Source organism: Thunnus maccoyii, chromosome 3 (genome assembly GCF_910596095.1).
Source record: "Thunnus maccoyii chromosome 3, fThuMac1.1, whole genome shotgun sequence".
NCBI classification, from domain to species: domain Eukaryota; kingdom Metazoa; phylum Chordata; class Actinopteri; order Scombriformes; family Scombridae; genus Thunnus; species Thunnus maccoyii.
Genome location: NC_056535.1, coordinates 32,471,117 through 32,498,931, shown reverse-complemented (window position 1 = coordinate 32,498,931; position 27,815 = coordinate 32,471,117). Strand labels below are relative to the sequence as shown.

Here is a 27,815-nt window from a genome sequence, read left to right as displayed (position 1 = left end):
AAAATAAATAAATGTTATTAATAATAATAAATGTTGTCTGTTTAGTCTTTCTCACACAGCACACTATATATATATATATATATATATATATATATATATATATATATATATATATATATATATATATATATATATATATATATATATATTACATTACAAAATGTAATTTGGCTCAGCTGAAATAGTGATAAACCAAAAGAATATATTTTAAGAAAAATCAGTGAGGTGAAAACTTGTTAAAAGATAAACATGTGATTGTTCAGATCACATAAAGATATGTCACACCCTTTATTAGAGAATAGATGATGTTTTAACTCTTGACTCTTCCTCGGTTGGATGAAGGGCGAGCAGTTGACCTCAGCAGAGCAGCGTCTCGCCCTGAGAGTCAGACTGGTTACTCTGCTGCTGACTCTTTGTTTAACACCTGCAGTCTTTCTCTCTCTAACCGGTGGAAAAGTTGACTTTCCTTTTGTTTTTCTTTGTTTGCTTTGTGGAGACTCGAGCTGCACGATCACAAGTGAATCACACGATGTAAGCAGAAACTCACAAGTAGATTGTTTATTGGACAATTTGAAGAATCCAGCAAAGTGACAGCGAGTCCAAACTAATCTGAAAGTGAAGGAAGTGAAATTATAATAATCCCTGTAAAGCTAAGCGTTATGTCTCACGTGTGGTCTGCTGTATCTTCTCTGGAGGTCAGTATTGATCACGTTAAATCCATTAAATAAAAATATGTAATTTAATCTGCTGCGTTTTGCTCATCACCGACCGCGCCGACAGCACATGGCTTCACAACACAACATGTAACAAAATGATGAATTGATTAGTTGATTGAAAGAATATTAACCTTCAAATATTTTGATTATGAAGTCATTTTTTTCCCCCCTTTTTTTTGAATATATTTATTATTATTTTCTATTTCATCAATCTGTAGAAACTACAAACGGTGCACATCAGTCCCTCCACCCCAGGACACAAAAAACAAAACAAAACAAACACACAAAATAAAAGCACTTCAGTCATATACAATAATCCAAAATTATATCTCAAAAAGTCCATTAAACATTATTTCTTATGACAAAACATTTACTCTTTTTAGCATTTTCCAAATAAAAGATAAAAGGTCTGCAACTTTAGTTTGGTCTTGTGGAAGAAAATAAGATATTAGATTAAGAAATAAATGATGAGTTGGAGGAGAATACTCTCCTCAGATATTAATATTTCCTGTTTTTCTTTGTCTTCTATGATAATAAATTAAATATATAAAATCTTTTGTCCTTTTCTGACAAAACAAAGACTTTGAAGACATGAGACACTCTGTGAAGTTGTGATGTGATTTTTCTGACACTTTATAAACTATTAACAATTAATATTTCATTAATTAATACTGAAAATGAATGTCAGTTTAATCAATACTGATAACAATCACTGGTTGCAGCCTGTTAGATACCAGATTGACTGGATTGACTTTGTTTTTTTATTTGTAGGATTCTTTGATTTGTAAGGCTTCTCTTTAAAAATCATGACAAATCAGACTTGTCCTCGTAAAAACCTTCATTTATTTATTTTTTTTCTTGTTTTTTTTTTTTTTTTTCAATCTCTGGCTGACGAGACGTCTCTGACATCTGATACGCTGCACCACATTTTAGTCAAAAGAGGACAGAGATGTATTTTAAGTTTAACCGGCATTGACGTCAGCCGGCCTATCGAGCCAAAATTAAAAGGATGCGTGACCCGAACTTCCTTCAGACATGGTTGATGTTATTCTACCCTCACACACGACGGCTTGTTTTCTTCTTCTGTCTTCTCATCGGAGAAGTCAGAAGCACAGACGGACCGATATCTCTGGATATGTAGACGGACAGAAGGAGGTGAACATCAGATACAGAGAACCAGTCCATCCATCAGACAGACAGTTGAATGGATAGACAGTTGGGAGCCAGTGGCAATGAAAGGGTTACCATGGTGACCACGTGTTTACGTCTGCCTCCCCGCAGCTTTGGCACAGAGAGCCAGTTTCCATGGCAACAGCCCTGATACCACCCCCCCCCCACTCCCCCCACATCGAACTAAATGACGACGAGGCCGTTGAGCTCGCTGTGCGTGTCTCTCTCTCTCCCTCTCTCCCTCTCTCTCTCTCTCTCTCTCTCTCTCTCTGTCTGTGTGTGTGTGTGTGTGTGTGTGTGTGTGTGTGTGTGTGTGTGATTCATTGAGATGATTCCTCATACCTGTGTGAGTCCGTCGGCGCATCTGCATTCACGGCCTCACGACACAAGGCGGTCGCACTCGTTCTTGCTGCATGAAAACAGCGCTTACACACACACGCACGCACACACACACACACACACACACACACACACACACACACGCACGCACACACACACACACACACACACACACACACGCACACACCTGCTCCACGTATTTCACACGCCGACTATACATCAAATATGATGACATGTACACATATCACGTAGACGGAAATACACACACACACACACACGCCACATGGGAATTTGCGTGTAGACAAAAACATGCACAGACGTCACTCACTCAGTCATTCCAGATCGCTCTGACCTGGCATGTTAGTCCCTCCACAGTGCGTGCGTCCCCCCACCCCCCTCCTCCCCCCCGTTCACTGCTTTCTAAATAGAGCCGCAGCCGGTTTTTAGTTTTTATACCCTTCATCACTCTCTCTGCTTTTGCTTCGCTGTCATAGGAGCCATGCAGTGATTTCTCTGACAACCTGCAACAAATACATGCGTGCATGTAGGTGTGTAAGGAGGGGGGGGAAGGGGGAGGAAGGGGGGTGGGGGGGGGGGGGGATCGACAGCTTTGAAAAGCCCGTGTTGTTGCTACAGGCCCTCCGAAGGATGTCAGTGTGTATTTTCATCAGCCGTGTTTTAGCCGAGCTTCAACCTTTCTAATTCAGAACTCCACATAATTACAGTAATGAGCCAGCGCCGCTTCGTTTTTTTTTTTTTGCAGAGATCACTTCCTCTGCCAAGAAACGGTGCCACAGTTTGTGGCGGCGACTTTAGTACGGAAACATACGGACCACGTATAGTCTGTCACGTTACATACAGATGGACGGAGCCCACCAACAGCAGTGTTGGAAGACAGAGCAGACGGCGGACCATGCTGCACACAAGACTGTATATATATTTATATATACACACATGACTGTATGTGTATCAAACACTGTAGCAGCTGTCGGTCGATACCTGTAGTTATAAATCTAGATACAACCTTCCCCGTCCTGATCCGTTGATTGTTTTTATGCATGAAGTTTGTATTCAAGAGGCAGCTCACCGTATCATTAATTGATGAATTTAATGTGTATTTAATAATTAAAGCTGCAGCTACAGTTTGTGCTGAAGCGGCTGTGAAATTCATACCTTTTTTTTTTTAGATTTGATTTTGCAAGGTTCTGCCTTTTCACCGACACCGATGCGGATTTGTTTTCCAGACCGAGGATGTGTTAGATGATGTGGAGCTTTTTTTATGTAGGAGTTTGATTTATTTGTTATATCTTAAAGTTATTTTTTGGGACATGACAGTTGCTGTAAAGGAAAGCAAAAGCATTAATGATTATTTGCTCCAATATTAATAACATTTTCAGTCTTTATTGAGAAAATCTGTGTTAATCTCACTGGTTTAGGGTTAGGGCTGATCACCTACTCATCAGTGGTATCTTTAAGTAGCTTATAAATAAAAACAAATTGGTTTTGTAGTTTTTTTCTTTGTCTTTGCTTTTTATCTTTGTGTTTTTATTTTTTATTAAGTGTTAAACTCTATAAATATTGTTTAAAAAGTGTCACATCCACACTGTATGAGAATAAATTAACTTTTCTATAGATTTTTCATCCATAAGAATAAACCTGCTTTAGATTCAGTCTCCAGCAGTGACTCTGATGAATATTGACTTTCTCTCTTCTTGTGAGGCTGCAGTGATGCCTGTAGTCTTGATTCAGTTCATATTTGGGACTCTACAGTAGGACGGTGCTTATTTAACAATCAGGACTCCAGAATGGGTTGCTAGGAGGGTCGGGCGATGTCTACTGAACTGACCTATGAGGTCATGCTGAGGAGAGAGATTGTTTAAAACCAAACCTGCTTTAAGTTTAGTGCTTTTCTCCAAGACTCAAGACTACAAGGCAAAACTACATCAGGGTTCAAGAAAATGGTTTTTATAAAATTCCCCTCTGAAATTCCCCTCAAAAAATATGTTTTGCTTCCTGTTCTTTCAGTTGGATGTTTGAGCTTCTCTGTGCAGATTGATGTATGTGCACACTTTTTCACTTTCATCTGTTGAAAGGGGGGAAAGTTTTTCTCTCTGCTAATGGAAAATCTTGGGTTTAAGGTATGTAGCTTTGAGCACGATTTGTGACATCACAACTAGTTCGGAGCCAATCATGGTCCGTTATGCAACTTCCGCAAGTGTGATGTGGAAACTTGAAGCCTTTGGTGCACAAACTCTGAGAATGAACTTTATAGTGAAGTAGGAGACTTTTAAAATGAACAATATTTACATATTCATGGATCTCAATTGTTCAGTGAGGGAGAAGATTTAATTTGAAGGATTTTAATGAGGTAATTGGCTTTTTTTGTGGTTAAAACACATTATTATTCCAAGCAGAGTATTTTTATATATCTTAAACATGTCTGGAAGGGATCTTGTGTAACATGTTGTGACTAATCATACTCCACACATGTGCAAAGAGTGTGTTTGCAGGCTCTTTAATGTCAGTCAGTATATGATATTTGTTAGTCAGTTACCTGCTTACATGCAAAGAGGTCTTCTGTATGTTAAACAGATGTTATTTTGCTTTTCTCTCTATGGAGAACACATTTAAGTTGTTTGTCAAATCAAACAATAAACTCTCTTTGTTTACTGAATAGACTGAACTGTATTGTTATATCCCAGCTAACCTAATAGGATTCTTTCATATCCAGACATATGTAAACTATAATGATGTGTTTCAGATCCCTCTTTTAAATCTAAACTTTTCATACTTACTAAATTTAGCGTCTCACTCAGGGAAGTCTGGTTTACTAACGCACACTTGTAAAAAACACAAATAAGACCTTTTCACTCAGCAGAACACAGCAGGATGTGCTAAAATGCCAAGCTTTTCATACGTATGATGCTCAGATATGAAAATGTGAAGCTGCGAGAAGGCGTGAGAATTTTCTTCAGATCTGTTGCATCATGAACCTCAACACGACAGTTGTCATTTTCCACCACCGTGCAGGTTCCTCTTCTGTCTGTTCATTTATAAATCGTGTCAACCTGCAAAAACTCTACTGCTAACAGTTACATGGTAGCGTTCGTGCAGAGCGCAGATGCATCCCATAATCTGCAGAAAAACAAACAGAAACTCTACCAAACAAATCAGAGTCAGTGGTCACAACAACACAAACAGTCATGTGGCCTCTAATGTAAAGTGCTCCATAGTTTGCATCAGAAAGAAAACTCTTTTGGTGGCCAAGTGTCCATCAACGGCTTGAGTCGATGTAAATCAGTCCCACTCTGCTGTCAGATTCACTTGAGGACACACACACACACAACCACACACACACAGCTTTTGTTGTTCAGAGCTGCAGCATCCCAGTTTATTGACTTCCCCGTCCGCTGTACGACCTTCAGATGAGGGGAAAAGGCACATTGAGGCAGTTCTTCCTGACACTCGGCGGTCATTCAGTATCGACCGGTTTAAAACATTGATAGATCACCTAATTGTTTGTTACTCTATCAATACTCTTTGGTTTGCTTGTTTGTTTTTTTTTAGAATATAGACAGTGTCTGTCCTTCTCTTGGTTGACGTCATGGTCCTTGATTTAGGTTTGCATGATTTTACGTCAGAAATAGATAGAAAAAGATTTTTGGGGGGTTAGGGCCAGGGTTAGGGTTATGGTTAGGGTTAGGGTTAGGTTTAGATTTAGGGTTAGGGTCAGGGCCAGGGTTAGGGTTAGGTTTAAGGTCAGGGTTAGGGCCGGGGTTAGGGTTAGGGCCAGGACTAGGGTTAGGTTTAGATTTAGGGTTATGGCCAGGGTTAGGGTTATGGCCAGGGTTAGGGTTATGGCCAGGGTTATGGTTAGGGCCAGGGTTAGGGTTATGGCCAGGGTTATGGTTAGGGTTAGGGCCAGGGTTAGGGTCAGGGTTAGGGCCGGGGTTAGGGTTAGGGCCAGGGCCAGGGCTAGGGTTAGGTTTAGATTTAGGGTTAGGGGCAGGGCCAGGGTTAGGGCCAGGGTTAGGGCCAGGGTTAGGGCCAGGGTTAGGGTAAGGGTTAGGGTTATGGTTAAGGTTAGGGTTACTTTTATTTAAGTCATTAGGGGAAAGGTAGCCACCGGTTGTCATAGTTTCTGGCAGTTTACGCCGCCGTTCATACTGTACTTGCTCAATAACGGCGTTGAAAACAAGGCCAGAACAGCAGATTTTTTGCTCGGGAGCCTCGGGGTGTTTTAGATTAGTTGGCAGGTTGTTTCAACATTGTGATTCCATTTCAAGCCTTCGTCTGCACCCTACCGAGCGGGACACTTGCTCTGCACCGGTTAAAGCAGGCTGTTTTTTTTAATAGTTGACCCTTTTGCTCTGACCTTTCCCCGGGTTGCGGCTAAGCGGTCAGAGTTTACCTGCAAGGATCAATCAGGTCATGCATTTTTTATTCATTATGAAGCTCATTATACACACACACACACACACACACACACACACACACACACGCTGAAACTCATATTTGTAGAAGAAAGTGTGAGCAGATTTTGTAATATAATTTCTTAATCTCAGTCTTCTTTGGCAATGCTGCAGTCTTTAGTTAATTCAGCTTAATTCATTCAACGGTGTGTAAACAGAGAGCTGAAATAATTACAAAACAAGGCATAAGTTACAACGATTACAGAAATCACTGAAGAGGAAAAACAGGCAGGATTTATGATGAATAAATAAATAAACGAATAAATGAAATGTAAAGTAAACTGTGAACAACGCCCCAAGGATGCGGACAAACATCACCACATAACTCCAGTCGCCGTTAAAAAATCAAGATGCCGATATAAAAAACCCCCCACAAATGAATTAAAACTACATGACAACAAACAATAACAAGAAGTCAGAAATGACAGAACAAACTAAAATAACACTGGAAACAAAAGCGCAGCAGCAAATCAAAACCAAAGATTCCTTAATTTATCATTTATCCTGGTGCATTTTGGGAAACTGAGGCATTTTTTTGGGGGGGGGGGGGATGAGGAGTCTGATGCAGTTTCCAAGTATAACTCGACTGCACCGTCACATCCTGAGCCAAGCAGCAAATACACATTAGCTAATGTTCCACAGCTGGGCCAAGGTCAAATCATTCCTCCGCTAAAATAAGATCCAACCAATCAATCCCCTCCGTACGTCCGATAATGGAAGTGATATTTATTAAAGCTACTGTTGGAGCGTTGGAGCTTTGATCTTTCCTCTTTTTTTTTTTTTTGTTGTACTTTCTGGAAATATCGGAGAACATTGTAATTTTTTATAAGGGCTTAATAAGGCATGTGTACTCAATCTAATGCAATCAATACAGCAGCCCTCTTTTTGTAAACATAGTGTCAGAAAAGGTCATTTTTCAGATTAATTTCTTTGGCTGTCATGTATTGATATCTGTAGCAGCCTTTAGTATCAGTCAGGCTTTTGTTCAGAACTGGGCGGCAGGATTATTTACATATGGGCTGTCATCTGGAAGTAAGTTATTAAATTTTAACTTGTCATGTTCATACTTTTTTTTTTTCCGTATAGTGCTAAAGACCTCTTTGATTCTAATCCTTAGTGAAGCATCACAGCCATCGGGGTGAGTCAGGGCTCTGCAGAGGACGTCGGATCTGACTGCAGAGTCTTAACTTGCATATCCCCCCCCCCCCCCCCAAAAAAAAAAGCTGTTAATGTGGCAGAAATTGAAGTCGCTGTAAGAAATGTACAGAATAAATGATGAAAACTGGCTTCATGCTAAATTTTTCTGTTTCTCATGTAGCCTGCAGTACATCAGTGGCTGCAATGGTTCAATAATACCTGATTAAAATATTACAGAATTCATTACAAGCTGTATTTAACCTCTGGGGAATTCCAGTCTCAGTCGACGTGATATGAAGTCACCAGTGAATATTGAAGCGTTTTTTTGTTTTTTAAACGGATAGTACTATTTGCCCACATGCCGTTCTGACCTTGAGGTCCACCTACTACTCATGAATATTAATGGAGGCGAGTGTTTATGCACACAGCAGCTATGTATTATAATATCTAGAGCATAATATCTCGCATTTAAAGCTCTGCTTCACACTTAATGTCTTTGAGCAGACAACCTGGTGTGAAAATCAGAGGTGGATGGTTGGACACTGAAGTTCCCTTTTAGACTGTGACACGACAATAATCCTGTAAGTGTATTAAATGTCACATTGTGCGAGATGCAGATAATTAAATATTGGTCACAATCTGTGTCAAATATGAATTATAGGTGTCAGATTTTGAGATGAATGCGTGGTGAATCGTAGCTCTGCTTTATGAAAACAGAGACACGTCATCATCTGATGTTGTGAAAATGCAGCAAAAGTCACAGAAACTTCTTTTTTTATTTCACATCCATCGTTTTGTGTTTTGTGAGTGATGCGGATATAAAGGAAAATCAGTGAGTTTCCCCCTTAAACTTCATTTAACCTTTTGAACTCCTAAATAGAAATGGTCCGCCAGTGCCTACACTGGTATTTTTTGCTTATTGTGATGTCATTTTTTGGAGTATCTTCAAATGCCTCATATCCCTAGAATCTGTACAACCTAAGCTAAAAGGTTATGTAAGTCAATAAACCATAATAATTGATATAGAATAGATATTGAAATTGTGTCATATATTGAAAAAAAAATACAAAAATTGGACATGTTTTTTCATCAAATTTTCCTGAATAAACACACAAAACACATTGATCCAAAACATTTCTGAATGTAGAAACGCGAACAAAATATTTCTTAACATTCCTTAAGTTATTTGAACTATGTACATTTTTTAGTTTTGGAGATATGCTCATTTTTATGAGCAGAGTGCAAAGGCCTTTTGTTAGTTTCATCTGCATTAGACATATTTCCCCAGTGCCTACGTTGGTATATTTGCTTATTGTAATGTCATTTCCCAGAATATCTTAAAATGCTTCATATCCCCAAAATCTGTACAACCTAAGTTAAAAGGTTATGGAAAACTGCAGATAGTGGAACTCCTTTTAAGGAGTAGGGCAGTGCGTACAGTACAGACAGACTACAGCTTGTCAGTTAATAAGCTTGTCAAGACCAAGAAAAGTCTGTTGTCTCCCCAACTGCTGGAAAAGTGAAGGGGTTTAGCTCTGAAGCTAGCAACAATGGGTTAGCTTAACCTGATGATGCTAAACAGAGAAATAGCCACCACCATCACCACCGCCAGGCCAAACCACTCAACCCAGGGGAAACACTGTATTCTGATTGGTTGGCTTGTAGTAGCTGCAGTCACACTGAGAATTTTATCTTAAATTTCTGTCTCACTGTCGTTGGTTGCCAAAGCTCCAAGTGGTTCATCAGTGGACGAGTCTCACAGTGAGATCTAGGAGCACTGTTTTGGATCGATGACCAAAGATTTGACCATATTTCCCCTCATGATCATTAACTTTCGTCTCCGATAGACCAAAATCGCACAGTGTAAATGAGCCTTTAGCCTGTATCACAGAAGTAGCCATGTTGGAAAAATCCCCCCTTTTTCACATCTCTTGAAGGTGATGGCAACAAGGGAAGCAGCAGCATATCAAGCATGATATCGTGTACGACTCTGTGAGGCACGATGGAAGAAAGCTGCCGGTCTGCTGAAGCACTTTGGAGGAGTTTAAGGGGGAATGGAGGTTGGATACTGTGGTTCAACAGTTTTGGGATGAGGATGATGGAAACAGTGATGTCACACAGACTACCCAGGACATGGATACACTTCTCAGTGTGTCGGCCTACCACAGTGTCTCTGAGGGTTGGAGAAGAAATGACCACGCTAGTGACGGAGTTCGGTCATCCTTAAAAATTTAATCTGAAGTAGATTTGTTGGCATTTAAGTCTCAAATATACCATGATGGTTTACATTACATGTGAACCCTCACTGTGATTTGACATTTTGCAGTCATAGTGTGATTGATGCTGATGTGTAAACACTGTAAACTTAAATAACATTTACTATTCTAAGCACGGGGGCTTTTTATGGGAACACTTCTGCAGTATACAGGAAGTGATGCGTTTCATGTTTCAGTTATTTTTTTTGCAGAGGGGTAGTAATATCTATTCTTAACTCCCCTGGGGTCCTTTTTTTAGTGTATGTATGCTGGGGGGGGGGAGGGGGCTCTTTCTCTACTGGATTCATGTAAACCACTTTGAACACAGTCACATGGTAGCAGCGCTGAACATCACTCCTTCATCACTACCGGCTGCACTGTGAGCGGAGGAGATGTCGAATCATCAGCCAGAAACGACCTGCCCTCTAACCTGCCAGCCTGCCCTCCTGTGAACTATTTGATTTTTGGGGTTAAAAAGTAGTAGATATATCCTCGGTGGCACAGCTCTTTGGGATGTGTAATAAAAGGCTGTAACGTCCCGGGGTTGATGGAAGAATTTTCTGCATATTAAGTTTTTTTTTTTATTTTTTTTTTTTAGTCACGTTGCATGATTCACACATCAAACAGCACGTGCCCAGAATGTAATTTAGTGAATTTTCCTCACCATGGTTCACTGTTTGCTGCCCCATGATTCATTAAATCTTCAATTTGGTTTACATAAAAAAAAAAAAAAAAAAAAAAAAATCAAGAACCCGTGTCTCGACAATAACGTCTTCCTCTCTCGTCTCGTCCTCGCCATCTTTACTGGCTTTCTCCTTCTTCTTCTCCACATTTATTTCTCATCCTGTTAGATAATCAGGGGGTCTCGCCAATCTGATGTTTTAAGTTAAATTTAAATTAGATTTAAATAATTTAAATAAAGGGGTATTTCCAACATATTTCCAACGTGTTCAAACCTGCATTAAGTGTTTTTTTTGGGGGTGGTGGTGGGGGAGGATCTATTTTGGGCTCCACAAACTTCTGAGAAAAATATGTCTTCTTTAGCTTTGGTGGTATTTCTCTCCTTTCACATTACACATTTGATCCACTGAAATGTTAAATGTGTGCAGCTGAATAATATTAGTTCTACCACGAATACTGAAATAATGTCCAGCACAAACAAATAAAAGCTGGTCCCTCTGAGCTGTTGCTTGAAGGGCTTTTTAATGTTAACATCTGTGCAGAAAAACTGTTGAGTTTCTTTGACCGTAACTTCAATGCAGAGTTCATTTCTGACAGCGAGTTTTGATTTAGTCACAGTCTTTTGACTAAAACGTCATTTAGTTTTAGTCGTCTGAATTGTTTTAGTTTGTCTAGTTTTAGATGATGAAATATACACAAATAAAACCTACTCTCATATAAAAGAAAGAACATGGCCTCGCTTTTTCTGCAAAATTTCGTCTCAGACAATAACAAAGTAACACCAGTACGCATTAGACCTGCTCCCCCTGAATAATTGGATATACTCTACTGTCTCCGTCATTAGAACAAAGTCCTCATCTTCAGTCATTGTGACCAGTAATCCTGTGCGCCCAATCCCATTTAGCTATGCCCTTCCTCCTAGAAGCACTTAGAAGAGCTGTTGAAATATTCTGCTGGGATGCACCGGCTTTATTTGCACTCAGTCGGGCCCCGTCCTCGTCATCGGAGGTCTTTCTGTATCTGTGAGGTTGAATAAGGAAGAAAAAAAAAACATAATCAAGTTCTGATTTTTCTCTCTCTCTCACCCCCCCCCCCCAACCTCCCCGTCTCTCACTCATCAACACACACAGCTCCAGGCTGTCTCTATGCTACGTTTCTGCTCCTTTTTCTCCTGTCATATGTCTTAACATTAAGTTAGCATGAACATTAAATTTAACATGTTTTTTTGACACATCGGTGTAAACATTCCTTCATGTGTGCGTTTTTCTGTTTGTTACATATTTGTTTTCAATTTTACACTTATTATCTTTAATGTGTCAGTCAATCTTTAAATTTATGATCTAAGATTAGCAACTTCTCTAATCAGAAGTTACAAGTTTAGCAAAAACACACCAGCTGCGGTTAGCTGATAAAACAATGTTAGCTTGGAAAAAAACAAAACATTTAAGTGTTCTTACCTTTGCATGAATTTCAGGTGTTTTTACTGGTTTACAAAGGGTCTTGTTTCCCTTGACGTCAAATGTGAAATGTATCTATATGTCTGATCTCTCCCCAACTCGTCTCCCTAACAACTGTCTTGTTTTTATTTGTTGACCAAAGTGTCAGCAGATGTTATCGTAGTTTTTGCATCATAAATTAGCTTTAATTAAGTTATCGTCTTGTTTTCGTCAGCGAAAAAATGTTGTTGATGAAAATGATTTGTCCACGAAATGAACACTGCTTCAATGTTTGAGAAAACGCTTGAACTGACTGCGATTAATCAGTGAAATTTAATGAAACAAATTTAATTTATGACACATTTTTTCTTCCTCAGATGTTCACTGGCCTCCTGAAGCACACGCCACCTCCGGCCTCCGCTGCAGCAGCCTCCTCCTCTGCCTCGGACCAAAACAGTAACGCACAAACTACAGTTCCCACAATCCCACGGGGACACCTGGTCGTGGGCCCCAAGGACCAGCTCCGCCTCCTCACCCCCGTGGGCAGCACGGCGACGTCTAATCACTGCACGGTGGCGGGGGCCCACGCCGCTAAGCACTCCGGAGGAGCCCCGCGACCTCCTTCCTCCCTGAGCGAGGAGGACGATGGAGGAGGCGGAGGTAGGGTGAAGAAGAAACGAAAGAAAAAGGACAAGAGAGGGCGGGAGAAAGGAGGAGGGGAGGCGGAGGAAAGGGAAAGCAGCAAACCAAAGAAACGAAAGGAGGAGAAGGAGGCCACGGTGGTCACGCTGAGGAAGTGCATGGAGCCCAAGGAAGCCAAGGAGCGAAAGGAGCGCAGGACCAAGGGGAGGGAGGGCAGGAAAGAAAGTGTAACGGAGCTAAAGAATGTGGCGGGGCGGAAATCGGCAGGTGCCGCCGTGGCCCCCGGGCCGGCTGAGGTGCCCGTCAAGGTGCCTGGCAAAAGAGGAAGGAAGCCGAAGGTCAAAATCCTACCTCCTGTACCCACAAATCAAGGTACGCACTGACTGGAGTGTGGTTTTTTGAGTGTGTCTGTGGGTTGTTGTAGTGTGTGTGTATATAGAGTTTGTGTGTTGGTGATTGTTTTTAAGTGGTTGTGTGTTTGAGTGGAGATTGTGTGTGTGTGTGTGTGTGTGTGTGTGTGTGTGTGTGTGTGTGTGTGTGTGTGTGTCTGTGTGTCTGTGTGTGTGTGTGTGTGTGTGGACTGGGGCAGGGTTAAGGTTGTCGTGTGGGAGGACGTTATGATCATTTAAACACAGAGGTTCAGTGTTTGATTCAGGATTGTCTGGGTGGGAGTTAAATGTGCCCATTAATTACTTTATACAAGAATTGATTATAGACATACTGTACTGGCAATAAAAAGATAAAAATAATTATCTTGATATAATTTTCCTCCACAGAAATATAACAAATGTTTGATATAATTAAACTGAGAGGCTGGGTTGGCCTGTGCTGGCTAACTACGGCAGCTAACAGTTGGGTTTTCATACTGCAGAGCCGTGCGTCTAATTCACTGAGCTTTGCTTCCATCATGGCAAATAAACTACATTTATTACATGTACCATTATCACTAAAGGAGGCAGAAGAATAGCTAAACATAAGACACACCGAGCAAGAGAGAGCAGGAGAGTTAGAGGGAGAGAGGGAAGCTATCGCTAGCTGCTAAGCTAAAGGAACTAGCGGATCTGAATAGCTTGTAAACAACTGTGGGATTAGCAAGAAAGTTGCTGAGTTACACTCAGGTTATCATGTGTTACTGGACATGTAACTAACTTTGCAGTCATGTGTGCTGTATCACACTGTAGCAATTATTTTTTTTATTTTGTTGAGTATAAAGGACTGTAAAAGGATTTTACTTCATTTTACGCTTGATGATGCTGAAAAAAGATTTTATCATTATAATTGTTTTGAATGTTCTACCTCAAATGTGTGATATGTTCCATTGTTTGGCAAGTGTTTGTCATGTTCTAACCATAAAGAATAATTTAAAACCACCATTAACTTTCATTCAGGAGCAAAAATCTGCTTTTAAACTTGAAAGAAATAATGATTTGTAGATTGTCAGTCATCCAGGTTGTGGTTCTCCAACGAGGGTTGTATCGAGGGCAACTGGACTTGGTTGTAGATACTTGAAGACGTTTCTCCTCTCATCCGAGGGGCTTCTTCAGTGCTAACTTACTGGTGGGGAGTCCCAGGTATTTAACCCCTGTGGGGTCGCTATCAAGGTCACTGACACCACTTGGTCCGTTTTTGCTCCTGGCTGTCGTAACGACAGTCGTTTGTCGTCGGAGTCACCTGAAGTCACCTGAAGTGTAAACAACAGTCGTTGGAGTTGTCACATGAGGCCAAATGTGAACGGTTGTTAAATCTCCTGGGAAGGGATGAAAGGACAGCATTATAAATGGGGGATAAGTGGTGTGTTCTGTGGCACTGTTCAGCTGGAGGAAGAGGAGGAGGAAGCTGTTTCTACTTTATAGGAACAGTACCGAGCCACTGGTTTAGATATGTGGACGACACAAACCTTCACAGAACACATGAACTCAGTGGACAGTAACATCAAGTTCAAGCTCGGCCTTTTTGGACTGTGCCGTACACACTGAAGAGGACAAGAGCCTCCACATCGGAGTAAACAGGAAAACCAACACACGCAGACTAATATTTACCCTTTGACTCACCATCCACTGGAGCGTAAGCTAGGAATTATCAGAACCCTGCACCACCAAGCTAATAATGTACCAACAAGCGCCCAAGGCCTGAGAGAAGGAGGACAAACACCTGAAGGCTTGTGGATACTCAAACTGGATCTTTGTGAAATAACCACAAGATCCAGGAAGAACAGCAACACTGCAGGTGGTGAAGAAAAGAAGAATAAACACAACAACATCGTCATTCCTTACATTCAGGGCTCGAAATTAACTTTTTTCTTCTGTCTCGAATTCTACTTTCAACTGTCTCAGACTCAACAACCATCGTCCCAAACTTCTTTTTTTCATTCTACATCATAAATAGAGTTTAATAACTTTGTTTCAGTGACTTGTAGGGGTGCAACGGATCGTAGTTGATCCGTGATCTGTTCGGATCGCCCCCCATGGTTCGGCATGCATGTGAACTGCGGATTAATTACAAAATGTAATGTCTCATTTGAGACAAAGTAAACAAACTGCTGTAAGTACAAGTCATGGACAGACAGTGTGTCGCTAACAGGGATTTTGAAGAGCAACGACCAAAACAGCATCTAACGGGTCTGAAGTGACAACGTTATTTACATGCTGTTGTAATGTGCTGCAGATGAGCAGCTAATTAGCCTTCTAGCTGCTAACTGACGTTAGCGGTGAATGTTTGTTCGGTGGCTCGTTCAACAAACTGAGCTGCAGGACAAGACGTGTGTTCACGATGTGGACACAGGCTGTTGTCTCATTCACTACCATGTTTAAAAGAGGAGGGAGGGTATCAGGCTTCATATTGCGATTTAATTTAACAATCGAGCTTTGAATATTTTATATATTTTAAGATTTTATTTAAACATTGGAAATCTTGAATGTTGTTTTCATTTAAGACCATGAGTTTTGTGATCCATTGCACCCCCTAGTAACTTGCATCACTTCATTGACTCACTCTGGTTCACCATGGAAATTCTGAACATCAATTTTCTCCTTAATGCTGACCCCCCCCCCCCCTTAAAGGAGAAGTGTTTTTAACGAGACCAAAGGCACAAAAGGACTGCAGTCTTTTACAATAAAATGCTCTGTTATCACATCTGTTTTTATAAGATTGTCAGTCTTTTTGTTTACATCTGCTGCTGCTGCTTCTCTGCCGGAAGAAGAGGCAACATCATGTATTACAGATTGTTGTGATATATGGTTATTGTGGGAAAAACATTGCGATAGTGTCATATCGTGAGTTCATCTGCATCCCTTTAGCAGGGATGTAGCTGTGATCCCTTCCCTTACTGTCTTCCCATCTGCAAGATGTGTGTGTTAGAATACATGAACAAGTCAAGGTGCCTCTGCTGGGAATTGAAACAAGTCTCTGCAGTTTGTTTGTTTGCTAGCTTTTGGTCAGTATAATAGAAAATGATGGAAATAATCCGATCCAGGTAAAAAGTGGTTAAAGTTATGCTGAAAGTGACATCAAACCCTAAAGAGGATCTTTCCTTTCCACTCCCCTTCTCCTCCAGCAGCACCTCCTCCTTCCTCAGGACACTCCACCAAGGTCCAAAGGCAGGTCCACGCCACCCAAGGCCACGGCAAGAACCACGGCCAGGCCAACAGCAAGACTCCAGTCCCCACAGCGCCAAAACAGAGAGGCCGAAAACCCAGGTAAGACATTCTGACCGGCAAAGCAATTCAGGGCAAGAGAGAGAGAGAAAGAGAGAGAGAGAGAGAGAAATGCATAATAAGAAGAGAGGAGAGTAGAAAGAAGATTTAAGTGGGGAAAAGAATTTAGATGAAAAAGCGAAAGAGGCTGCGAGCCCTAGAAGTGGACATTGATGGAGTAAGGTGAACGAGGCAGCAGTAAACCTGTCAGCCCCGACAAATTATACACTTCTTTTCTGGGCGTCTCGGTAACAAATATTTCACTGTAGGGCTATATTTTGGATTTTTTTTTTTTGCTTTATTGAGGAGTCAGAAAAGATGAGAAGGAGAGTTTTTTTATTCAGACCCTAGACAACATGAATACACGGTATGAGTGGCACCTTAGCAGAATGAGCCACTCAAAGGAAGATTTTGTCATATTGGAAATGTGATGTAAGACTGGATGGGCTCCTTCAGGTTTTGTTGAAATTGGCTCTTAGATGTTGCGAAGGATGAGGAAACGAATAGATGAAGGCCTGAAAACACAGAGATGTTGACTTGATAAATGACTTGGAGACAAGTTAATATGTATTTATCTGATGTAGATACATGCGGATGTTATTTATGACAGTTGACCTCTCTGTGTTTGGGGTACCTCCAACCACCAAACCGAACCAGTATCCAACCTGTAACCATTTTCAACTGCAACTAAAACTTAATCTCAAGGGTTATACAAAAAATACCAGTCACATTGCTTCTCTCCATGACCCTTGTCAACAGAAACAAACAGTTTGTCTTCATTGGGATTCTTTGTTCCCATGTTTAGATAAAACAGAAAAGATTTGTCTTTTGATGGCCCCTCTGTCTGTCTTCCTCAGTACCTTTCTCTTGCTATATTCCCCTCCACCAAAGTATTAATCTCTTTGTTCCTGTTCCTCACTCCTCTTCGTCAACCCACTTCAGAAAAGATAAGTGCTCTTTATCAGGTTGAAAAACAGAGACAAAAACGGTGGTGCAGTGACATGTCTGCCGTAGACGATGATTAAGTACAGATGGGTGACAAATTAAAGGAAAAACCGGTGCAGGTCTGAATGCTTTAGGGCTGTAGTCAACCATCGTACATAATCGTCAAATAATCGATTAGTTGCGGGTGTGAACTCACACAGTCACACATTTCTCCGTTCTCTATTTCTCTGTTTTGTGTCTTCAGGTTAGGCTAACCCCATTGTAACCCACTTTTCCAGTACATGGGGAAAATATAGACGTGACTTTTTAGCATTTATTAACTGTTACACTGGAGTCTGTACCCTACATTTACTGCCAGACTGAGAACTTACCACTAACCTTTTCCTCTGCTCAGCTCGTATCCACCGTCATGTTCCTGCCGCTCACTCTTTCCCCACTCACTACGTAAACATACTACACAATGTTGTAATCCTTAACGGAGTTACGCCACCAACAGTTTCCCAGGCAACGACACAGAGGTAGACTCACGTACCAGAACCGCGCAGAGACTCCCAAACGCTATTGATTTCTGAATGAATGGATATTTGGTGGTATTTATAGGAGATACACTGATTCAGTAAACGCTCGGTAAAGGTTGAGTACAGTTAGATCCAGCAGTCTCCGTTAGGTTGGGCGAGTTCAAAGTTCTGAAAACAATGGGGGGTGTTTTGAATACACCGTTACCCCGTTTTCACAGGTAATTTGTAAGTCTGACCCTCCTGCTGCAGGAAATAATGGATTACTCCTGGAAGGCTGTTGATGTAGCACTTTTCTCCTTATGAAAGTAACGCGGCGATTATTCGACCAATGAGAATTTGGTCGGACGAGAGCATATCGACCAACTAATCGACCAGGAGACTACAGCCCTAGAATGCTTGACCCCTACATTGATGGGATCTGGTGGCTCTGTTATGCTTTGGGGGGCATTTTGCTGGCTTGGTTTGGATCCACTTGTCCCCTTAGAGGGAAGGGTCACTACAAATCAATACAAAGTAGTTGTGAGTCATCACCTTTATCCTATGATGAAACATTTCTATCCTGATGGAAGTGGTCTCCTCCAGGATGACAATGTCTCCATCCAAAGGGCACGAGGGGTCACTGAATGGTTTGATGAGTATGAAAATGATGTGAATCATATGTTATGACCTTCACGGTCACCAGATCTCAACCCAACTGAACACCTATGGGAGATTTTGGACCGACGTGTTAGACACCAAACACCAGATGAGGGAATATCTTTAGGAAGGACTGTGTTCATCCCTCCAGTAGAGTTCAGAGACTGTAGAATCAAAGTGCACTGAAGCTGTTCTGGCAGCACATGGTGACCCGATGCTCTACTAAGACACTTCATGTTGGTTTTTCCTTTAATTTGTCAGCCGTCTGTCGTCGTAACTATATTTTACTTTTTGCCTTTTAAGAGCAACTGTTAAACAAATGGAAGCTTTTCAACAGCTAATAGTTTATCTTAACTTTACTTTTTTTTGCAGCTCAGTTGGACACATATCAAACATAAATGTCCATTTAAAGGGAAACTATTCTACTCTTACTGACCACAGAGATTAATCTCTATAAGTTGATAGATTGTTACAGATTAGATTCTCTCTCTGTGTCTCTTGGTTGTTGCAGCGCGTCAAAGTAAAATAGCTAATTATTGTTTTCATTTTACATCAAAAAAGCCACATTAAGAGCATCTCCTGGAAAAAATTTAAAAAAGGAAATGTACAGAACGAGCAATTGTGATTATGGTCGTATAGTTAAGCATCATCTCAGCATAAAGCAACTCTGGAACAAACAGACGTCCTAATTACCTGAATTACATTTGTGCAGAAATGAATCATCTAAACTCCTGAATAGAAGTGTGTGTGAAGGCATCACGGCAGGATACACTTATCCAACCGAGAGTCTGGAGTTCACACGGAGACTGGAAAGACAAGTGCAGATTGGAAATATATTTTTCTGGCTAACTTCATCAAGAAGAGAGCAAAGCTGAGTTATGACGCCGTGATGTGGAAAAGAGAGAAAAGAAGAACTAATACGAGATAAAGACAGAGAGTCAATGTTCTCAGATGAGAAGTAGAGAGATAGAAGGAGAGTTTTTTATGATGGAAAGAGAGGAAAGAGGGAGAGATAATGGAAATAAAGAGTGAATAAATGGAGGGAGAGTGAAGACATGAGTCACTGATGTGAAGTTAAGAAAGGTAACAGCCGACTGGTGTGAGACAGACAGACAGAAGGAAAAAAAAAAAGTTACCGCCGAGGATAAGAAAGAGAGATCCTGACAAGTATAAAGAGGACCGATGATGGAGAGAAGATCGCTGGTGTGTAATGGAAAGAAGAAAAAGATGGGTTAAGTGAGGATAAAAAAAGATGAAAAGCATTAGAAAGAAAACGAGACAGATAACAAAGGAAGAGAAGAAGAAAAGAGATAAAAATGTGAGATAGAGGAGGAGGAGGAGGAGGAGGAGGAGGAGGAGGAGGCCATGTGAACATCGCTGACTCAGAGAGGTCATTTCCAGGTCATGTTCTGGTATCAGGTCATGTTTTGTTGAGATAACAACAGTCACAAGAAGATTAGAAAGTCCTCATGTATGCTGCGGTTAATTCCATCTTAATCTTTTCTCTTTGTCTTTTCTCACCGCTCACTTCACGTCGGGAGTTTTAGTGCATTTTTTAGTCGTTATTATTATTAATATTACTACAAGATCTAGATGGAACTAATCAAGCAGCTGCAGTTTATTAGTGATTTCCTGGTTCTCATTTCCCAAATCTGCTGATACTTTAGGAGTAATTTCCAGTTTTTGACCTTTGAGTGACTGATAGTCTGATAAAGATAAAGATAGAGCCACTCGTTAGAGTAATGTGGAGTCTGGCAGGTATAATGCAGAAAAAAATAACTCGTTTGTGTGCAAGAATTAGTCATTGGTGCTCAAATGAGGCACAAATGAACAGAACAGGACAATGTTGTTGAAATGTTAGAATATGTTTTAAGGATTTATAAAGATAACACGATCTAAATTATATCCATTTATCCAAAATCAACCCCAAGTGGCTCGTTAAGATTGACAAGTTTCACTGTTTAATGTAGTAATTCAAGGGCAGAAAATACTAATTCATGTGTTTTTCTCCTCGACGCAGTAGATTATCATAAACTGTTTTCATTTTATCTTTTTTGAGATTCCTTTAATCTCGTTAGCGCTGCACTTTTTTTGTCTTTTCTTATATTTTGCATCATAGATGAATATCTGCTAGAAATGTTCAGTATAATTATGATGCTCTATTCTGCAGGTTGAAATAAATGGATTTGTGACAATATTAGTGACATTATGTTAGTTTATCAGTTTGATGTGACTGTATTCTAGTCGTCTGCAGTAAATACATAATAAAGGACTCATTGCTTTGCACTGATGCTGTCCTGTGTTAAAATGCTAAAAGCTTTTAACACATAATTTCAATTAATAAAACGTTAATGCGTCCAGTTTTCACTCATTCAATAAAACTATTGGTCACTGTATATATTAATATATTAAGCCAATTCATTTACAAAATGTTAAAACATGGCGTCAGTAAGTGATGCATCTTGATGTGCAAATGAAAAACTGTAATTAAATAAACAGTATTTAGTTCTTACTGTATTTAATCTTAATTCTTTGATATTCTGTGTGATTCTGCGGTGCAGCAGTGATGTGAGTGTGAGCGTAGCCGCCGTTGCTCTCCGTGAGATGAATCTGTGACAGCGGACTCGTGAACGGGGTCAAACGTGGGTCGAATGCATGTTCAGTACAGTGAGTCATATGTGGGTCTCTTGTATGAACGAAGCATGACTCGGCAATAATAAAAAAAACCACTGTGGAAGAAGCCGACACATGTGATATAGATGCAGACGGATTTGCGTCACATTTAATCTGATCACAGTGCTTTCCATTCAGCCGACAGCTCGGGCTCCGCACGCACGCACATGCAGCGCACACACACACACACACACACACACACACACACACACGCACACACACACACACACACACACACACACACACGCACGCACACACATGTACACGCACACACACACTCACACACACTTTAAGGGATAGACTGTTGTTTTGTTTTGTTTCTCCATGTTTATTATTCTGGCGTCTCTTGATATATATCCAGTATATGTCCTGTTGTAATATAATATTAATTAGAGCTGAAATATTTAGTCTATTAATTCATTAATCAATCGTCAGAAAATAAATCAACTAAAAACAGCTAATTTAATTAACAGTTGTAGGGCTGCAACTAACGATTATTTTTCATTATCGACTTATCTGCCAATTATTTTCTTGATCAATTGTTTGGTCCATAAAACACCAGAAAACATTGAAAAATGTCCATCACAGTATCTTAGAGCACAGAGTGATGTCATCAAACCTCGGCCAACAGTCCAAACCCCCAAAATATCCGATTTACTATAATAACAACAAAAACAGTAGATCTGTTTGGTTTGGTGTTTCCGCTTGAAAAAATGACTTAAACATATAATTGATAACCAAAAAGATGAATGAATCAATGAATCGACTTGTCGCAGCTCTAATCGACTATTTGTTGCTCTAATTGATTTATTAAGTATTTTTTTTGGTACGTTCTCTGGTTCCAGCTTTGCTAATGTGGGTTTCTGCTTGTTTTCTTTGACTCATATGTTATTAAACTCAATATATTTGGGTTTTGGACTGTTGGGTGAACAAAACAAGCAATTTATGGACCAAATGATTCATTAAATAAACAATAATAAAATATTCTTTAGTTGCACCCCGGTACTAATATATTAAAAATCTTTTCTCTTTTTTCTTATTTCTGTTGACTCAGCGCGTCTACACACATTTTATTATTGTTTTTTTTTATTATTTTACATTATTTATCACCTGTAATTTGAGGTGACCAGCTAACCCTTCCCGTTATGTAAGACCCTCATGCTCACTTATTGGAAATTTGGAACATTTTCCTGTTTCACTGTGTCTTTCTCTGGAAAGCAGCAGTGATTATACCAGAATAATGCAAATCAGCCATTAGATTATGGCTGCGTTGACCCATTGTACGCCAGGAAACACCCTCTGTGCTTCTCTTGTTTGATTCACTTTCCCTGCTCTGATTTTATTGCCACTCCGAGGATTGGAAGTGGCGTACTTCTGGCCTGCATTTCTCCACCTGGCTGCTCTCAATCATCAGTCAGCGGTTGATCCTTTTGTCTTAGTGATCAGGCAATAATGATACCTGGTGTGCTATATTTATACCAGCTCAACCAGCTCTCCACAAATCCTCAGGGAGCAGTATTTGTTTCCAACCCTTGAAATAAAAAATAAAAAATGTGCTGCTGCAGGCTACCAGAGCTGCTAATTACTCATAAGAATTCCTTTCCTCCCAGAGATCCTGGCGCAGCGCCGGTGGAGAAGAAGAAGAAGGGGAAGAGGAGAAACCAGGTGCCGGCTGTCCAGGAGGGGGCGGAGAGTGACGACACTACCTCAATGTCAGCCCTCAACATGGGTGGAGAGGACAGCCAAGACCCCTTGGATAACGCGGTGAGTTATCCAGGACAGACACGGCAGGTTAAATAGATCGACACGTGTAGAGCTGCACGATTAATCAAGTGCACAGTTTAAAGGTGATATGTGTGGCATTTTAACTGTGGGTAATCATTACAGCGTATTGTTAGAGACTTAAGTTTAACACGCTAAACAAACAAGGCTGAGAGGATGAAAGAGCCGAGCGAACGTGTCGTGACGGGTTAAAACGACAGGAAGCGATGGAATTTTTTTCTTGCAGGCATGAAACAGAAGCAACAAGTTGTTCATGTCACAAAAGTATCAAGTTATCCTAATTAATTTGACAGCTGATACACCTTTTAATCATTTTACAGACACTACAACTTCCACTGTAGCAGCAAAACATCAACATTAAGATACCAAACACACATCTTTTGTAATAAAAAACCATTTAGTTTCATGGTGTTCTCACTGCATGTTCAGTTCTTTTCTTGACATTTAGCTAATAAGCACTTCTAGATGACAATGAACGGCCCGAGTAGCAGCCAACGGTTACATTACTCATGACATTTCTTTCAGTTTCTTCTTCTACATTTGCATTTCTCTCTTTCGCTCCCTGCTTGATTCTTCTCGTTGTCGCTTTCTTGATTATATCTTCTATCAGTCACACGTTTCCTTCTTCCTTCCTTTTTATCCTCTGCTGCTGCTTTTGTTTCACTCTTCACTTTTTCGCTCTTTCACTTCAATATTTCTTTGTTTCCTCTCTCCATCTCACCTCCTTCACTCCTTCCTGTCACAATTTCCCCTGTTCATTCATACCAATTCTATTTATTGTATTATTTCCTTCCCTATCTCACCTCTGTATTACTCTCTTCTGTCCGATCACTCAATATTTCCATTCTCCTCCTTTCTTTATTCATCTGTCTCCCTCCTCCTCCTCCTCCTCCTCCTCCTCTTCTTCAGAAGCGGCGTTCGGGACGTCAGGTCAAAAGGAGAAAGTATAACGAGGATTTGGACTTTAAGGTGGTAGACGACGACGGAGAGACTATCGCAGTTCTCGGAACCGGACGCATCTCTGCGCTCAACGCTACCGCTCTGGCATGGCAGGCCGAGGTAAGGAATAAATAAAACAAAGAATACCTCACTTTGTTGTTGTATGTTTCTTTTTTTTCCTCCTCCTCAACCTTTTCCTCTCTGGGAGACTCTCGTCAGACCATTATGAACTGGAAGGAGACACCAGTAGGCGACTTTTCAGTAGCCTTGCTAGCATGTTTGTATTGTAGCGGAAGGTCAACAGTCATTCTTCACTATGTCTAATTTTTAAAAGTTTAGCAATAGCGTAACTTTTCAAATGTAAAAATGATGAAATGAAGAAAAACAAACCATAAACTGAAGAAAAGAGAACGCACCTTCAAAATATGAAATTATATGTCTAATGATAATTCATGCTAACATAACTTCCAGCTAACCAAAAAGCTAATTTAAGGGTCCCTTCAAAATAATTTTTCCCTCAGTAAACTACCTCTAGCAGCTCTGTTCAGAGTGTCTGTTGTAATAACAGCTGGCACAGCCAACAGCGGTCAGCCGGCTGTAAACATGCTAGCAGATTAGCTCGCTAGCGTTACTGCAAGCTCGGCTACCCCCGTTGGTCATGTGACCCCTACTCCATCCAGAGTCTCAGTTTCTCTTCTCGTCTCATGCTACATCTTAGTTTGTGAATGGAAAATAATTACAATAAAATAGTAATAATACACAGGAGTTGAATGCAAATAACTATTTTCATTATCAGTTATTCTCTTGATTAATAGTTTTGTTGATAAAATGTTATAAAATTATGAAAAATGGCTGTTTTGTCTGACCAACAGTCCAAAATCCAAAGAAGTTTATTTTATGTAATTTTTATGTCATGTTTGACATAAAAGCTTCCAATCATCACATTTAAGAAGCTGAAACCAGCAAATCTTTGGTCTTTAAATTACGATTATTTGAGTATCACAATAGTTGCTGATTAACTTTTTTTCGATTAGCTAATCAATTAATTGCGTTGCAGCTCTAGTCTTTTTTACTGTTTTAGTTTTTGAAAGTAAAAAAATCTTTGTTTTGTGTCTAAAACAACAGCCCTGCAAGAAATCCTGCATCTGTGAAGATTATAATGTTGAGTTTTTGTTCTACAGAGGTGTTGATTCAAGTTTATGGGCATTTTGGTGCCTTTTGTTTGTGCTTCTGTTGATCTGTATTCTGTTATTCTGAGAGGCTTCAGGAAAACTTCTCACTGTAACGCATCATCTAATCATTTTTGACAAGTTTCTGTGTATTACACCTTTTTAAATTCCTGTGAGGAGCTTTGTTTAGATGTAAGTCTTTGTTAAATTCCCGCTGTATTACCACAAACTCTCTGAATTGACCTTCATCCATCTGTCTTCCTCTCTCTCTCTCTATCTATCTCTCAGGAACCACCAGAGGACGAGGCTAACATCATTGAGAAAATCCTGTCAGTCAGAGCAGTGAAGAAAGAGGTGAAGAACACACACACACACAGTCACACACACAGTTTCATGAATTAATTTAGCATTTCTTTATGGATTATACATATATTATGTTGGTTTTTATTTCTGCCTCATGCTAGAATCTCCTGCTCTTTCCATATATTCATTAATCACTCTCCCTCTTCCTCTGTCCCTAGACATCATCATCATCAGAGGACCAAGCAGAGGAGACCGAGGAATTTTACGTCAAGTACAGAAATTTGTGAGTCTCGCTTCATCATTGCTTATTCATGCTTTTATATATCCTGGCATTTTATATTTCAGGCATTTCGCTGACACTTTTAAGAGCTCTCTATTTGTACAGGCACATAATGCCAAGTGTACCTTTGTGTTGGCGGGATGTTTTTTTTTTCCTGAAGAACAGCGAGGATTTTTCTTCGCCTGTTAGGTCGTTTGGGGACTCGCTGTGCACAGAGGGGGGGGGGGGAGTGACGCTGGCAAACCGGAGGCTCTCTGCATGTTGTGTTGTCCAGTGCACACCTGCTTGGACCAGGTCAATCAGACCAGGGGTGTTAAATCCACCCCGCACTGAAGCTGACACAGTGTCAACGACATATTTATGGGGCAAGTGGAAGCTTAAAGCTGGCGTTATACTTTCCACATCTGCAGGTATGCAAGGGTCTGCTCGAAATAAAACACCCTGTGCAGACTCCTGGTCGTATATCAACAATAAACGCAATTAAAACAGAGGAATAAAGAAACCATTTAACTATGTAGCCTACTTAACCATAGAAGAAGCACAAAAATCAAGGAAAATGACCAAATCAACGAAAGCTGAGCAGGTTAACAAAATTGGGCAGTTTAGTTGCCCTGCTACTGCAGTAATTACGGTAGCCTTAAGGCACTTTATCAGCTTTGACTAGGCTGCTGTAATTACTGTAGTAGGAGTGCAACTGACTTTAAATGGCGGAAGGCCTCATAGAGAAGACGCTCCGCTTCTGGCACGCTCCCGGTGGAATAGGGTGCCGTGCAGAGGATGGAGCAAAACCGTGTCAGAGCCGGAACGCGGAGCACACGTGCCTGGTGGAATCCCGGGGTAACGGTCTTTGCACACCAAGTCCGTTTTTTAATCCGTCATCCGACAAAAATCGTTACGCACAGAAACCTTTCACGCTGAGTCCGATGCGTTTTATTACTATATTCTTTGCGAAAATTCGCAATACGAGGCAAAATGGAGTCATCAAGCAGTGAGGATGATTTTGTGGTCCTCTAAACTCATGAAAGAAAAAGAAAGAACCACACAGTTAAAAGAAGACCACCAATTGATCCTGAACAGCAGCTGGACGACCGGATCCGCAGATATTCAGGGCACAGCCTCAAAACGCTGCAACATACAGACAAGATCACGATCAATAGTCGTCCTGTGATCAGTCTGTGTATGACTTCTCTTGCTAGAGCTGATAGTATCAGTGTTTTTGAGGCTGTGTTGTTTGTGTGTACGGTGGCTCTGAGTGGTCAAACAACTCTGTAAAGACTTTTGACAGATGCAAAAAAAAAAAGCATAAAATCAAACCTGCTCCGAAAACTTTTAACGATGGATGAAACTTTCGGAGTCGGTGTGCAAAGACCTTAACTTGCTGTGACCGCGCAGCAGCTACTCTATGATCAATAGATGCAGATCTACTGCGCATGTAGCAGACCGCAGAAAGTAGCATAAACACAACTACTAGTCTGCAGCTGTCCTTGTACGCCTCTGCTCGGGGAGTATATTCAGGGCTTTAAGGTTAGAGAAGTGAACTTGTGTAGAAAAGGTCATCGGTTTGATCAATTCTGATAAAGTCAGAGAGATTCCTGGAATTACTTTTTTGAAGGAGAAAGAGCAGCATTACCACTGATGAGGTGCCCTTGAGCAAAGCCCCCCCCCCCCCCCCCCCCCCCCCCCCGCTGCTCCGGTGAAGCAGCAGCTGATCAGAAGATGAGAGAATAAATAAATGAATAAGATCATTATTGGATTTTATTAGGTGTACCTGATAAACAACTAACTCAATGTATTTTCTGTGAGCTAATCACTCAGCTAGGTGCTTTCATGATCAAAGAAATGTCTTAAAAATCTTCCCTGGTGAGGTCCTGAGTGCTACCATGCAGATGTGCTACCATGCAGATGGGTTGGGGGGGGGGGGGGGTGTTGAAAGTCACCCTTCATGATTGATGAAAACATTGAAGGAGTGTCCTGACATTGTTCGAGCTGGTTAGTTAATAGTTTTTATGACACTGATTTCTCCCTCTCCC

General features: G+C 40.7%; 1 protein-coding gene across 8 annotated transcripts in view; it reads left to right on the top strand.

Moving 5' to 3' along the window:
* Positions 1 to 27,815, top strand: part of chd6 (chromodomain helicase DNA binding protein 6) — a 105,659-nt gene that overhangs the window by 34,051 nt on the left and 43,793 nt on the right. For 7 of the 8 annotated variants that reach the window (XM_042407552.1, XM_042407557.1, XM_042407556.1 and 4 more), the window contains 6 exons: positions 12,584 to 13,220; positions 16,402 to 16,543; positions 22,923 to 23,076; positions 24,004 to 24,153; positions 25,491 to 25,556; positions 25,724 to 25,788. In XM_042407552.1, the coding sequence (XP_042263486.1) occupies positions 12,584 to 13,220; positions 16,402 to 16,543; positions 22,923 to 23,076; positions 24,004 to 24,153; positions 25,491 to 25,556; positions 25,724 to 25,788 (1,214 nt within the window). The remainder of the gene's footprint in view (positions 1 to 12,583; positions 13,221 to 16,401; positions 16,544 to 22,922; positions 23,077 to 24,003; positions 24,154 to 25,490; positions 25,557 to 25,723; positions 25,789 to 27,815) is intronic. The other variant, XM_042407555.1, reaches the window with a different exon arrangement.